This window comes from Blennius ocellaris (assembly GCF_963422515.1).
Source record: "Blennius ocellaris genome assembly, chromosome: 16".
NCBI lineage: Eukaryota > Metazoa > Chordata > Actinopteri > Blenniiformes > Blenniidae > Blennius > Blennius ocellaris.
The window spans coordinates 5723558-5738106 of record NC_137665.1 but is presented as its reverse complement, the minus strand read 5'-3'; the positions used below and the strand labels follow the sequence as shown (position 1 = coordinate 5738106).

General features: G+C 41.3%; 1 protein-coding gene across 1 annotated transcript in view; it reads left to right on the top strand.

Annotated features, from left to right (window-relative positions):
• The window catches only part of cacna1aa (calcium channel, voltage-dependent, P/Q type, alpha 1A subunit, a), a gene marked incomplete at both ends in the record, with an annotated part of 68629 nt that overhangs the window by 14864 nt on the left and 39216 nt on the right, over positions 1-14549 (top strand). The window contains 12 exons of the mRNA XM_080510942.1: positions 559-654; positions 771-910; positions 7532-7623; positions 8353-8505; positions 9304-9491; positions 11167-11270; positions 11418-11533; positions 12113-12157; positions 12259-12342; positions 13325-13531; positions 14167-14279; positions 14402-14514. Of these exons, the coding sequence (XP_080367068.1) occupies positions 559-654; positions 771-910; positions 7532-7623; positions 8353-8505; positions 9304-9491; positions 11167-11270; positions 11418-11533; positions 12113-12157; positions 12259-12342; positions 13325-13531; positions 14167-14279; positions 14402-14514 (1451 nt within the window). The remainder of the gene's footprint in view (positions 1-558; positions 655-770; positions 911-7531; positions 7624-8352; positions 8506-9303; positions 9492-11166; positions 11271-11417; positions 11534-12112; positions 12158-12258; positions 12343-13324; positions 13532-14166; positions 14280-14401; positions 14515-14549) is intronic.

Below are 14549 nucleotides of genomic sequence, written 5' to 3'. Positions count from 1 at the left end.
AGCCAACTATTGGAGAAGGCAGGGTACACTTTGGCGAAGTCGCCGGTCTATCTCCACCATGAAAGCCCCCTTCCCCCCAAAAAAAACCCCTAAAACTGGGGATGTTCTTGCTTTGAGTGCTGACATGCTCACACTTTGCCGCTTCACATATTTATTTGCACATTAATTTTTCCAGTGTAATTTCCCAGGCCAGTTATTTTAAGGGTCAACACAAAACAAAGCAAAGCTTAATTTTACAGCTTTCCAGCCTCGTGGCTCATTTTCCACTGCGAAGCCTTGGACTGGTTTGCTACAGCAGAGAAGGACTATTGATAATAATGATTTATGTGCATGATTAATTAAAGCCCCCATTGCCAGCAGGAAGCAACGTTAATATTAGTGCAGCACGTGTTTGCCTAATCATTCACCAGGTGCAACAAATGTTCGAAGGTAAAAACACTGTAATTGAAAAAAAAGTTGTCATCTTGAGATGGTGTTTTTGGTCTTATGTGCATTTTGTTGTGAGGCAAAATATTGTTCAGATTTGTTCCTTGACTGACCTTCCTTACTCCATTTGAGTGGATGATTCTCGCCACCATCATTGCCAACTGCATCGTCCTGGCTCTGGAGCAACATTTACCTGATGGGGATAAGACGCCATTGTCTGAACGCCTGGTGAGTTAAGCGGGAAATGATTTATCGTGTCATATGAAACTTTATGCTGCAACGTTTAAGGATTTTTAACCTTTTCCTCTTTCTACCATTCTGCCTCCACTTCTTGTCCTCCTCAGGACGACACAGAGCCGTACTTCATAGGAATCTTCTGTTTTGAATCTGGAATAAAGATCTTAGCACTTGGTTTTGCCTTCCACAAGAACTCCTACCTAAGGAACGGATGGAATGTCATGGACTTCGTAGTGGTGCTTACAGGGTGAGTGAAAAATACAGACAAGGTCTAGAAACTCGTGCACGAGATTCTAGTATCATATATCCTCAGTTTTTCTTCACAGTGGTCAGATTAAAGGGTTTGCAGAGAGGCTGTCGTATGTATTTGCACCATGTTCGTGTGTGTGTGAGTGTCCTTTTCCCTGCTCCTTCGCCCTAATGAATGGCCCCATTCTGTGCAAGGCAGCAGTCAGATCACAGAGCAGAACTGCAGGCAGCCAGCAGCCTGGGTAGTGAACAAATGTCACCACGATATACACAGAGTCCCAAAGAGTGGGGGGGCTGAGGCGGATCAGACACCGGAGAGAAGGCAAGAGGAGTGGGGCCAAGAGGAGTGGGGCTGAGACACATTTGCAGGCGTTGCAAGCTCTGAAGTGACAGAAATTCAGTGGGGAGGAATGGAAAGAAGTTGTGCAAGACCTTCCTACTAAGAGGGTACAACATACACATCTGCAGACCAGGGAGCATGTGCAACGCTCAGCTGTGAAAATGTCAGAAGAGTTAAATGCCAAGTGCAATAGCAAAACACTTTCCGCTCAAACAGAAGGAGCTGATCTTCCTATGATCTTTAAATAGTGAATGCCCATAAAAATGGAAGCATGGAGGCAAAGGGGAAGGATTGCAAAGGATTGCAAAGGTCTGTAAAGTACGGTCTCACAAAGTGTGAAACACAAAGTGATTATTGAGATAATTATTATGTCACACACACACTTTTTATATTATAGATCATGGGAAAATGACAATGAAGATCATATAATAAGTGTGACTGGCATATATGAAGGAATCACAGAATTATTGAAGTTTTCTTATAGTTTCGATTCAGAGACTCATTGATTTCTGGTCTCATACATCCGTACATCAAAAGGACAGTCAAATGTCACTTCTTCTATGACAGACATTTTTGTGAAACCACAGTAAGCGGCTTTGATGTGTTTATCGCTGTCACTTGTTGGTGTGTGGATGTAGTTTGTGTTTAAAGATTGATGCCATTTAAATCGATGTGATGCCGGAGTGATGTGTAATAAATGCTTTTGAATGTCTTCCTGTTGGAATCACAATTTCCTCAATCACTTAAGTCCATGTCAGAGCAACATATGAGACTCCCCAGTGTAGTGCTCAAGAATGAATCGAGGATTAACAAGCGCTTCCTCACCAGCTACACACATGCTATCTGTTAAAACACACTTTTAAACACATTTATTTTTCTTGCCTGATCGTAAAGTTTGCTCCATGTTAATGCGTCTCGTGGAGTGACTGAGTGGAAGTGCTGGCATAAGCTGTTGCTTTGAGGTCATTCCATGTTTTTGTGTGTGCATGTGGTGATTTGGAGACTTTCATTGCTTACATAAACATTGTGCATCTTTGCTGACAAAGCACCAGTGAATCTCATGATCCCCACCTCCTTCTGCCCACCCCTTTCTCGCAGGCTCACAAACACACACACAAACACACACACACCTACACACACACACACACACACACACAGGTGCTGAGTGAGCACTCGGTCTGGCCGTATGTCCTGATACTTTAATAAGAGCAATCATGAAGCCAAACCGCTCTCCGCTTGGCACGACAGAGTGAATGTAGGAGGGATGAGAAGTGAGAAGACGAGTGTCAGCAAGACACCGGGAAGTTGTAAGACTCAGAGAGACAGAAAACTGTGGACGCAAATGGTCTTCATAAAAAAAGAGAACTCTAGCAAATAAAACCTCACTGTGTTGTATTGTTATCTTTTTTCTGTTCATTCTTAAAGCTTGCATCTTTACATTTGTCCCCCTTTTGAGATATTGTTATGAAGCGTTGACAGCCTCAGGGTGATCATTGTTTCATGAGTACTGATCCCTAAAGTACAAGACCTTAAAATAAAGTTGGTTAATTTATCAATTGATGTTTTTTTTTTGTTTTTTTAAAATAAAATAAAGGCTTTCTTAAAGAAATAAAACACTTGGAAAAAAATCTAATTGTATAATCGAAAAACGGACATATTACCCGAGATGCCAGTGGGAGTGACCTTGCATTGGAAGAGTTGTTTGATAAGACAAGTGAAAAATAATGAATGGTTTGAAATCAAAAGGGAAACCTAAAAAAAGATGAGTGTAATGACATTTCAGTTATGCAAGAATAAAGCACTTGTTTGTCATGTAATCTTGCTGAAACAGTTTAAATCCATGCAGTCGTCTCTACTCCCCAGCTGGTTTCTGTACTAAAACACAAGGAAGGTACAAGATGTATCAATATATACAGAGAAGTTTTACACTGAAAGAGGTTCTATTGAAACGTTATAGACCGATGTCAATATGTGACGCACGCACGTATTCTTTGGTGTGCTTTCTGTGAATGGCGGTAGTGTTTTTAGCGGCGCAGGTCTTTGAAGATGAAAGAGTACTTGGCCTTTCTGCCCACCTCTGGTGGAAACCTTTGATAACACTGACCACCACACACACACACACACACACACACACACACACACACACACACACACACACACACACACACACACACACACACACACACACACACACACACACACACACACACACACACACACACACACACATTTCCACTTCAAACACCGCTTTCCATTTCCTTCTCACTTGCAGCCGTTCTCGTCAGACACACACTCCAAGACAAACATACAAGCAGAACTCAGCATGTCCCCATAGATTTGCTAGATTAATAGTTCACTTTACAACCTCGTTGGATGTCATCTGATTTGTGTGCATCCATGTGTGCGTCTTGACCTATCTCTCGCTGTAAATTGCCAAAGTGGTTTGGCACAGAGAGTAAGCTAGTTGTTTTTTATACCCTTTATTGATTATTAGTCCAATTATCCTTAGTTTACAGCCTTGCATTCTGCCTTCCTGCAAGCTCGTTCCAGTTATTTAGATGCAAGATTCTCAGGCAAGTGCGGGAATGAAAGTTGGGTTTTGTCAGTAATATAAAACCAACTATAACATTTTTTTACATTTGCACATATTAGACTGGGAATCTGTCAGTGTTATAGTCCTTTATATTTTTTTCCATAGTTCATATAGCAACGAAACCAAAAAGACCACTGAAATATCCGCATTCAAATTTCTCAACCGTTAAAATGAAACATAAAAATATTCAACTATTCTGGTGAGTCTAAATTTAAATACCTTGGATTTGACTGTGTTTACATTACGTACAAATAATTGGTTACCCTTTGTGACCAAACATGGCCTTGTTGAGATCAACACAGCATAATTAACCTGCAACCTTGACTGAAAAATATTCATGTTTTTTAACAGAAAACAGAGTGTTTTGCCAACTTTGTCTCATGTATTAAACATACATGTCACAATGCAATATTTCATATGATGCTGTAGTAATGGTATTTAATAGACACATGCAAAATAGACACATGCTCACAGAGTCACAGAGCAGACATGTTAAAACAATTATTCACATTCCTGTTCACACCTTCCAACAATTTCAAGACTGCAATTAGCCAAAATCAGATTTCTTGAGGCTGTAATATAAAAGTGGAGCTTTATACCAATGCAACTGAATATATGAAGAAAATAGTGGAGACAAAGAAAGATGAGTTGAATTTTAAGAAGCAATCAAGGGATTTACTTCGCGAAGTGGGTTAAGATAATTAGCCTTAGTCAGCAAGAAAGCAGATGGGGAGAGAACGGAAACAAATATTGTTTGTACAATATGTTGAATTCCCAAGTAGAGTGGACAGTAGAGAGATTTTGCAATAACAATACTGTCCGATGTGATTCTCTTTATTAATTTCAGTTCCTTCATGCCATGTGTAGGTCAATGTCGTTCCCTGGGTGTTTACCTGTACATGATGGATAGTGTTACGGCATAATCCATATGACCCACTTTCAAGTAGGCATGCTATGAACAAAATTATTACGTTTCAGCTTTGATTTGCACCCAGTTTCCGTGTGTAGGGATTTGTTTTATGAACATGTGTGCTCTTGTTTGTTTGTGTTGCAAGACGTTTACATTAAAGACAGAAGAGAGAAAGAAAAGAAAAAAAAACAATCAATCTGGCTCCTCCCTCGGCCCTGTTACCAAGGTGATACAGAGATTCTATCAATGAGCCAAGGTCCCTGTTGCCATGGAAACACTTATGAATGAGAAAGGGCCCAGTAACCGTGGAGACGGTGTGAATGAGGTGCTGCCTCATCGGTCTGACACTGCTTGTGACAACCAACACTGTTTAGAAACAGATTTTGTTTTTGTTTTGTTTTTTAAATCATCTCATCTTCTCATCATCATCTAGTGTCACCCAAACTGTCATTGTCATCACTATTTTTGCTCCCATTTTTTTCCCCATCTTACTTGAATCATCCTCACATCACATGAATATATGATGTGAAGTAATTTAAAATGGCAGGTTTTACTCAAATGGTCTCACCAATAATGCAAACACAGACGCACTCATTTATAATATATGCAGGGTGCGATGTGTGCAGAAACCAGAGGATAGGATGTTTCCAACTTAGGGGAAGGATGATGGCGTTGCTTATTTCCACTCTAACCTATTTCTTCTCGTCGCTGACAAAAAAAAATTGAGGAAAAAAATGAACGAGCGCAGTTTAAGACTAATATTTATGCAGGTGCAAGAATGCATGACTACACATAAACCTCAGCAGATGTTTTCACAATCAACGCTCAATAATACAACATTTAACATCTGGACTCCATCTTGATTTGCTATACCCAGAATGGGACAATATATGTGTAGTTCGTGAGCTGAGACTTCCATGCATAAGAGCTTATAATATACGTATTCATTGTTTGTGTTTTTTGTGATCTCATTTTGGGGTTAATCATTCTGAGAAAAAGATGAATTTTACCCACAGATGAAATAATGCAGCAAAAGAGCATAAAAAAACCCTCCCTGTTCTACATCATCTGCATATATCATTTTATCGCCATCTTTACTTGCATCTATGTGTTTTGCCAACATGCTAATGTACCCTTGAGCAAAGCAATAAATCATTTCCTTGTGGGATTTGTTTGGAAGCAAAGTTTGCTCTATTACCTCCTCGTTATTCAGAATTGCCAACCATATAAATATACATTACACATGTTGTATGAGATGCATATATGTGAATTAAACTAAATAGAAATATATTAGTGTGTTTTGAGAACAAACTTAGAATAGAATAGAATAGAAATAATTTGTAATCCCAGAAGGAAATTCTTTAAGGATCCATTTGTAAGTGTCCAAAAGCTTCACATATGATTTCATTTTCAGTAAAAAAAAAAAAAAAAAAGTATTCCTCCAAGAGATATTCTACGTGCATGTGGTTTTGACAGGTGCTAAACATTATTGTCAAGGCATATATATGATATGTGGTGCTAATTAACATTTTTGCCAATAATGTTTCTGAATGATTTATGATCTTGGCGGATTTTTCAATACAGCAATGTGGTAGTATGAGGCTTTATGTTTTAGCTATACATGCAGTTGAAATTAAGTAATGTCTCTTGACCAAACTGGGACCCTCTCCATTACAAGTCTGATGAGGCATTTGATATCACACAATGTCATTACAAGGACCCAAACCTATACGACTGATAGGCCACCCTCCACTGGGAGGGGCTATCTGGTAATGCAACACCAATTCAAAACCACAGCCGAGTATACTTCCACCCAAAAACCCTGAGTCGGGGGGGAGGGGGTTTGTGAGACTCCAAACAAAGTAGTTGGACTTTAAACCTGTGATTAAGGCTCTGCTGTGTCACTGGGCCTCTTCGTAGAACGGAGGAAAGGAGAAATGTGTCAGAAAGAATGAAAGAGAGAGGAAGCGAAAGAAGAGTGAAAGAAGTGGGAAGCAGGATGATTCACGGCAGACAAGGGGGACTGACTGGAAGTCTGGCGGCACAGAGGAACATCTTAACCCTCTCCAGTACACACACACACACACACACACACACACACACACACACACACACACACACACACACACACACACACACACACACACACACACACACACGCATGCTGTTTACAACTTGCTTTTCAGACGACATGCAGTGAAACAAGTGCAGTGGCACACGCCATGGCTTGTTCACTCTGTACCGTGTCGACGGACTGAAGAGAAACACTAAATGCACCAAGAATATGAATAGGCAGATATGAGCGTGTCAGCATGTCTTTTTGTTTTACCATCCGCCAGAGCATCCCCTCTCTCTCTCTCTCTCTCTCTCTCTGTCTTTCTCTCTCACTGTGCGTCCTGATGCTTTTTTCGCTCCTCGGCCCACTGTCTTTATCCTCACGTCTTCCCTCTCCTCCCAATCTTTCCATCGTTCCCCTTCTTCATTTACAATCCCGCTCTCATTCTGACACAAAACACCCTGCGTTCCTTCAGCCCGTCCCTCTTCTCGTCTTGATACACTTCTCGGTCCTACTTCACTTGTCAGCTCTATTGATCAGCTCGGCTCTTACAGGATTTACATACAGTGCTCACCCAGTTCTTTGTAATGACCTGGCATTGGTTTGAGAGTATGCGAGAGAAAGTGTGAAAGAGGGAGGTTGAGTGACAGTGACAAGCCTGACTGGCTTGAATATTGATTGGCTGTCCACGCTCCTATGCATTTGTCTTCTTCCCTTTAGGATTCTGTCCACTGTGGGTTCAGATTTCGACTTGCGGACCCTGAGGGCTGTGCGAGTCTTGAGGCCTCTCAAGCTGGTTTCCGGTATTCCCAGTAAGTCAATACTCTTCATTTTAACATCAAAACCCCAAAATTTCTCCCACTCTTCTGTGAGCTTTTCTTTGTGATTCGTGTATGAGAAGCATGTTGGCTGAAGGTCTAATACAGCTTCTGTGTTACTGTGCATAATGCACCATTAAAAGTGGTTCTCCTGTGCACACTGCTCATTTTTCAAATGTTATAGTGGCAGTACTGTTCCAGCACGACTGCCACTGCAGTGTTATTAATAGCCTGTTCTCCACTTCAGGTCTGAGCAGGCAAACCGGGGCTTACTCATCAGAGAAGTCACTGAGCTTTCTGTGAAAACCACATGAGCACAAGTTCTGCATCGCGATGATAGATTTCCATCAATTATATGCCACAGAGACCACATAGGCAGGGATCTTAACACAAATAACTAATAATTCTCGCAGATGTGTAGAAACTCTCTTCCTTTGCCTTGGTTTGTGTGGTAAAACTAGGAAAAAAGATGCCTGTTCTGACTCTGTGACCAGTCCTTAAGAAGGTGGTCCTCCTGTGTAAAGCATAAATGAGGTTAATGACTTGGCCTGACATGAGTATATTTTGATATACAATTGGATGACCAGGTCAAGTCAAAATAAGTGGTTACCAATTTAAAGTGAGGCTTATAGTCATTCTCTGTCAAACACACATTTGCTGTGGATCTTATTGTAAAACATTGTCTTTATCAACATTAAATGATGTTCTTTCTTTGTGCTACAGGCTTACAGGTGGTGCTCAAATCCATCATGAAGGCCATGATTCCCCTGCTCCAAATTGGCTTGCTCCTCTTCTTCGCAATTCTCATGTTCGCTATCATCGGCCTGGAGTTCTACATGGGCAAATTCCACAAAACCTGCTTTGACAATCACACAGGTAAAAAATATGTGTGTGTGTGTGTGTGTGTGTGTGTGTGTGTGTGTGTGTGTGTGTGTGTGTGTGTGTGTGTGTGTGTGTGTGTGTGTGTGTGTGTGTGTGTGTGTGTGTGTGTGTGTGTGTGTGTGTGTGTGTGTGCGTGCGTGCGTGCCTGCGTGTTTTATTAGTATCTTTAAATAGGCTTTGATCTGTATTCAACATGACTAAAATTGAGCATTGCCAAAGCCTTTATAGACAAAGCCTATATTAAAAACCTGAATCTTGTAAAAAAAAAAGAATAAATAAACTGTGATCCAAAATGTGTGCTTTTTCGATGTTGTATGTGTGATAGTAGTATTGCACTCACTTCTTGACGCACAAGCGTCTCCAGGAAGAGTCCATCCTTGTTGGTCAACAGTGCTGCCCCTTTTGCCAGAACCAAATAATTTACGCAATTTTTTCCGACCCGTGGAACCTTTAAAATGAGTGGTAGGGTGATTCAAAACCTGGTCCCCACAAACCATATAGAGTGTGCGAGGGTGCGCGTGTGTACGTGTAATTGTGTGTGTTGAGTTTGCCAATAGTGCAGACAGGATTAATTCCCTGTTTGCCCCAGAGAAGCCTGCACCTGTTCCTGCTGAGGTAGACTTTTAAATAGTCGCAGTGCTAATATTAGAGATGCAGACAGGCAGGTTATCTAAACAGCATATTGGGCATTAAACTTGGATTTCATGTCTTTGTGATGACAAAAGCAGTTTTCCCAAGAGGCTTCCTCATTTACGGCTAATAACTGCTTAAATTGTATGTGTTGTCTGTCAGATGAAATCCGTGAGGAGTTTCCATGTGGGACGGAGCTTCCATCGCGGCTGTGTCCGGAGGGCACCACTTGTAGACAATATTGGTTGGGACCAAACTATGGCATCACCCAGTTTGACAACATCCTGTTCGCTATCCTCACCGTCTTCCAGTGTATCACCATGGAGGGCTGGACTGACCTGCTCTATTATGTACGTACTACTGAACCTTGGTGGAACACTTGCGCACAATCAGGGAGCAGTTTATGGGTCACTTTATACATCAAAAGCTGTCTTTGCACAGGGGCTTTTTTCTTTTAGGAAACCCAATGACGGATCAAAGCGTAAAATGCATGAAATAAGATTAATGTCACGCAAATGTTGTCGTATAGCATAATTGTGTCCATATAGTTAAATGTAAACAAACTTTGATCCAGCATTTGTCAATCATGCCTGTCAGTATTATCGTTTTCTCATTCAATACTTCATATGAGATATTCACTTTAAATTCACAGTAAATTGGTAATTGTGATTTATTAGGTACTAAAATTGAGATTTGCTTTTTACCTACAACTACCCATAAAATAGATACCTTGTTCCCAACAGTGTCATCACTCAGGTCCATTACTGAATACTTCTCTGCTGTTAGTGGCAACGGTCGCTATGGCGACCAGAGGTTGACGAGGGTCTTTGAGTGTCACTGTAGACGTTTCCTATTCCCATCTCCTACTCCTCCTCCTCCTTTGCCCCCATTGTTCAGTTTTCAGCTTTCCCTCCGTCTCTTCTCCTTATTCTCATCCCTCCTTCACTTATCCCTTCTTCCTTTTCTTTCTCCCCTGTCCCCCTCACTTTATGTCTCTCCCTTCGTTGTGTCCCTCCTTCCCGGTGCTGCTCTATATTTAAAAGGGCCTGTTCAGCCCAAGTTATTCTTGCAGCTGCTGGGGAGAGGGAGCAATAAAAGTTTAATGGTAGAAAAAAGGGTCTGCAGTACATTGGGTACACAGAGGCAACGCTAGCATACAAGCGGGGAGGAGGAAAGATGGAGGAGACAAGGGTAAGGCAGACAGAGAGGCTACGGAAAAAGGATCTCAAAACAGAAAAGAGAAGTGGGGGTCTGCAGGTGTGAAGGGCGAAATTAAGAGTTTGTGCAGTGAATCGATCGGTAACCGTGAGGTGGCGTGAATGAGGGAATGACGGAGGGTGATACACCAATGATAAGATAATTAATCAAAAGTGAGGTATCAAGTTCCAAAAGAAAATGCAAAATAAGGGACAAAGCAATAAGGAGTAAATATAAAGAAGGGAAAAGACAGTCTGGGCAAGAGAAGGAAGTGATGGTGAAGGGGAGGCAGAGTCTGTTATACATTATTTAATCTAACGGAGCAGCTAAGTAGAGTGGCAGATATGCATTTACTTATTGAGATGACTTAAAGCAAAATCATGTCCATCCTGATGTTGTTTATATTTCCAACAGCAGTGGACAGCACTTTGGACTGCGCTGGCGTCCATCTTTTTAATAGCATTATTGGCTAGAACTTTATTCAGGAGATCAAATCAACTTTTCTCTGACATGATGCTGTGTGCTAATTAAATGAATTTCCTCCTTGTGTAGAATACCGATGTAGTTAATTCCACCAAAATTTTACAAAAAGTCCTGGAATGAGTTGCCCATTGTGCCGGGACAGACCTTTTAACATATTGTTTTAATGGCGCATCCGCCAACTTCAAAGGCTTAAACTGTATATATATTTTGTATCTAATGTCTCAGTCACGTCCTGCTGTTCATATAAATAAACTGTTTTTTGACATCTGTTTCTGTTAATACTGCACTTGTATGAATTTGAAGAACTGAGAGCAAAAGCTTGATCAGTCTTTTTGATGTCCGCAGAGCAATGATGCCTCAGGGAGTGCATGGAACTGGATGTACTTCATCCCCCTCATCATCATCGGTTCTTTCTTCATGCTCAACCTCGTGCTGGGTGTGCTGTCAGGGTAAGGATGTGTGTGTCTGTGAGACCGGCGCAGCATGACGTCATTGATTTTCTAACTTACACACGTGAAACTTAACATGTATGTCGGACTGCAAAGAATGTATTTTTAGTGGTGTGCGCTAAATGGGTGTGTCGTGCGTCCGTGCAGGGAGTTTGCCAAAGAGAGAGAGCGTGTCGAGAACAGGAGCGAGTTCCTGAAGCTCCGACGGCAGCAGCAGATCGAAAGGGAACTCAATGGTTACCTGGAGTGGATCTGCAAAGCTGGTGTGCAAGATTGACACACAAATGACACATACAACCAGGAACGCACAATATTTAGAAGTGTATTATTAAATGACATGCTTTCTATGCTTCATCGAGTCATAGCTTGAGCTGCTCTATAGTTTCATCCCACATATTTTGTGTTTGACATGTTCAAATGTTTTTTAAACCAGTACATGCACAGTGTACATATAGGGACAACCTTGATTTACATCACTGTGGGATGGATTAAAGATGCTCCTTTGAAGCTTACAAGGAGAATACCCACTGATACTACTCACGATTCTCTTTCTGTAGTGTTTCTGGCCCATCTGCTGAGGCCAGAAATGATGTAGGAAAGATAAGAGGGTGAGATGCGAGATGTTGGAAGGAGCAGATAAAGGGGCAGAGAGATGGGATAGACCTTTGATCTTCTAAAAAAAGACATAAAGGAAGCCAGAAAATAAAGGAGGGAATGGTGATTAACACACACAGGTGCAGGCTGAAATCTTCACAGGTTTAATTAAAGAATGGCGGCTAATGATGACATAAAGTTAATGTGACTACGTCCCATACTAATGCTGTTTTGTCTGTGTTTTGCAGAAGAGGTCATATTGGCAGACGATGAAAATGAAAATGATTATGATGGTATTAATGAGTTCATTATGTAGTATTGCTTTGTGTTATTGAATAAAACAAATAGGTCGACATTTGTACTCTTGTGTTAATTTCTTCTTTTCATGTTGAAGGTTCTCGGAGGAGAGCCACCAAGAACCATAAAAGCAAAGCTGAGCTTCTGAACCCAGAGGAGGGAGAGGGAGATTTGGCAGTTGGTAAGATACAAGTGCTCTCTCTCTCTCTCTCTCTCTCTCTCTCTCTCTCTCTCTCTCTCTCTCTCTCTCTCTCTCTCTCTCACACACACACGCACACACACACACGCACACACCTGTGTCCGTGACTTTAAAGGACATTACGTTGACTTACATCATTTCTCCGAAGCGACCCTCATCCTCACCTTCATTTACAAGACATTTACAATAGATGACAACTGTGTAAACACATTTAGGTTCACACAACACACACACACACACACACACACACACACACACACACACACACACACACACACACACACACACACACACACACGTGCACACACACTCTTACACTCACAAACCGCAGGTACATGGAGATGCTATCTTATCTTGCATATCAGCATTACCTGACCCTCCTCTCCTTCCTATTCCTCTCCTCTGCTGCTATTCTCTCCTCCTGTCAGTGATTTCCATCTCCCCTCTGCATTTAACCTGTGCTTTTTATTCCATTTATGCTTCTCTCCCAAAATCCCTGCTTTTCCAGCACTGTTGATTTACTTAGTTTTCTCAATTTTTTGTAAGACTTTGCTACTGACAGTGTTTCTGCTAGGATCTTGCAATTTAAATGGATTAACCTGCTTCAGTATTCATGTAATGCCCTTTCACTTTGTAGAAAAGGACAAATTATGTTTACAGTTTATAGAGATCTAACATATTTTGTCTTTAGCCATGCTATTTCTACTATGATTTGGAAATCATCAAGGGTTTTGGGACTTTTTTTGTTGTTGTTTTTGTTTATTGTTACCCCGACATCGACATCAAGTTTCCATCCTCGCTTATGTGGATTTGCTTTTAATTCCAATGACACAGTGTTTGCAAGCAACTATGTGCTTGTCTACTTGTACACAATAGGAAAATGCTAATCCACAAGTGAACAATCATGCCAATTAATCACTGTTCAATTCACAGTGAATTTAATATGTAATGGTTCCACTTCCAGGCTCACCCTTTGCTCGCGCCAGCTTGAAGAGCTCCAAGCTCGAAGGATCGACTTTCAAGCGGCGAGAGCGACGATTCCGTTTCTTCATCCGGCACGTAGTCAAGTCGCAGGCCTTCTACTGGTTCGTACTGTGTCTGGTGGGCCTCAACACCATGTGTGTGGCGGTGGTGCACTACGACCAACCCGAACCACTTTCGGACTTTCTATGTGAGTATGAGGTGGAGGATACGTGCATGGAAGCATCCGCAGAGTAATTCCACAAATACTGTCATCGCAGATTACCAGGAAGGAGTGGTGCGTTTGCAAATTCCTCAGTAATGTGACTAAATCCGCAAAAGTGCTGACACCAACCATTTCACGCAAGCGTCCAACACACACGCACACACTATCCTCCTCTTGCACAGGTTTTTGCACAGACGGTATATAAATGCAGGAAGTACACAAGGGGGATGAATGAAATTAATTAGAAATGTATCGCTTGTAAAGATTGAACTCCATTGTGAAACAATATAAGCAAAACTGGAAGTGTCTCATATAAAAACTGAAACATACCGCTCCATCATGAATGTCAGGTATCTTCTTGAATATATCTTGTAACATGACAAACAAGATCTAATCTAAAGTATTTGAACAACTTTACATATTTTGATGCAACTTATTCATTAACACATTACATATCTATCATATAAATAGCAGCACTGTAAAACACCTACATTGATTGTATACATGTCTGGGTGTAGATTTTGACATTTTGCAGACAGAGCTGATTGATGTGGGACTGATGATGCTCTCTTCACTTTTGAGATTCATTCCCTCCTCTCCGTCTTCTTCCCTCTGTCTAGATTTTGCTGAATTCATCTTCCTGGGGATATTCTTGACAGAGATGTTTATAAAGATGTATGGCCTGGGCAAGCAGGCCTACCTCAACTCCTCCTTTAACTGCTTCGACTGCATTGTGAGTTCTAGTGGCGCACACGCAACAAAACACACACATGCACATGTCTCACTGCGTGCTGATGTGTTCACATTATTTGATGACGAGTAAGACATGGTGACTTATGCTAATGTTGTCACTAGGTGATTTGTGGCAGTATATTTGAAGTGTTGTGGGCCATGATCCAGCCAGGCACATCGTTTGGCATCAGCGTCCTACGAGCTCTCAGGTTATTGAGGATCTTCAAAGTCACCAAGTGAGTCCTCTTAATATTAATATATCTTATATTAG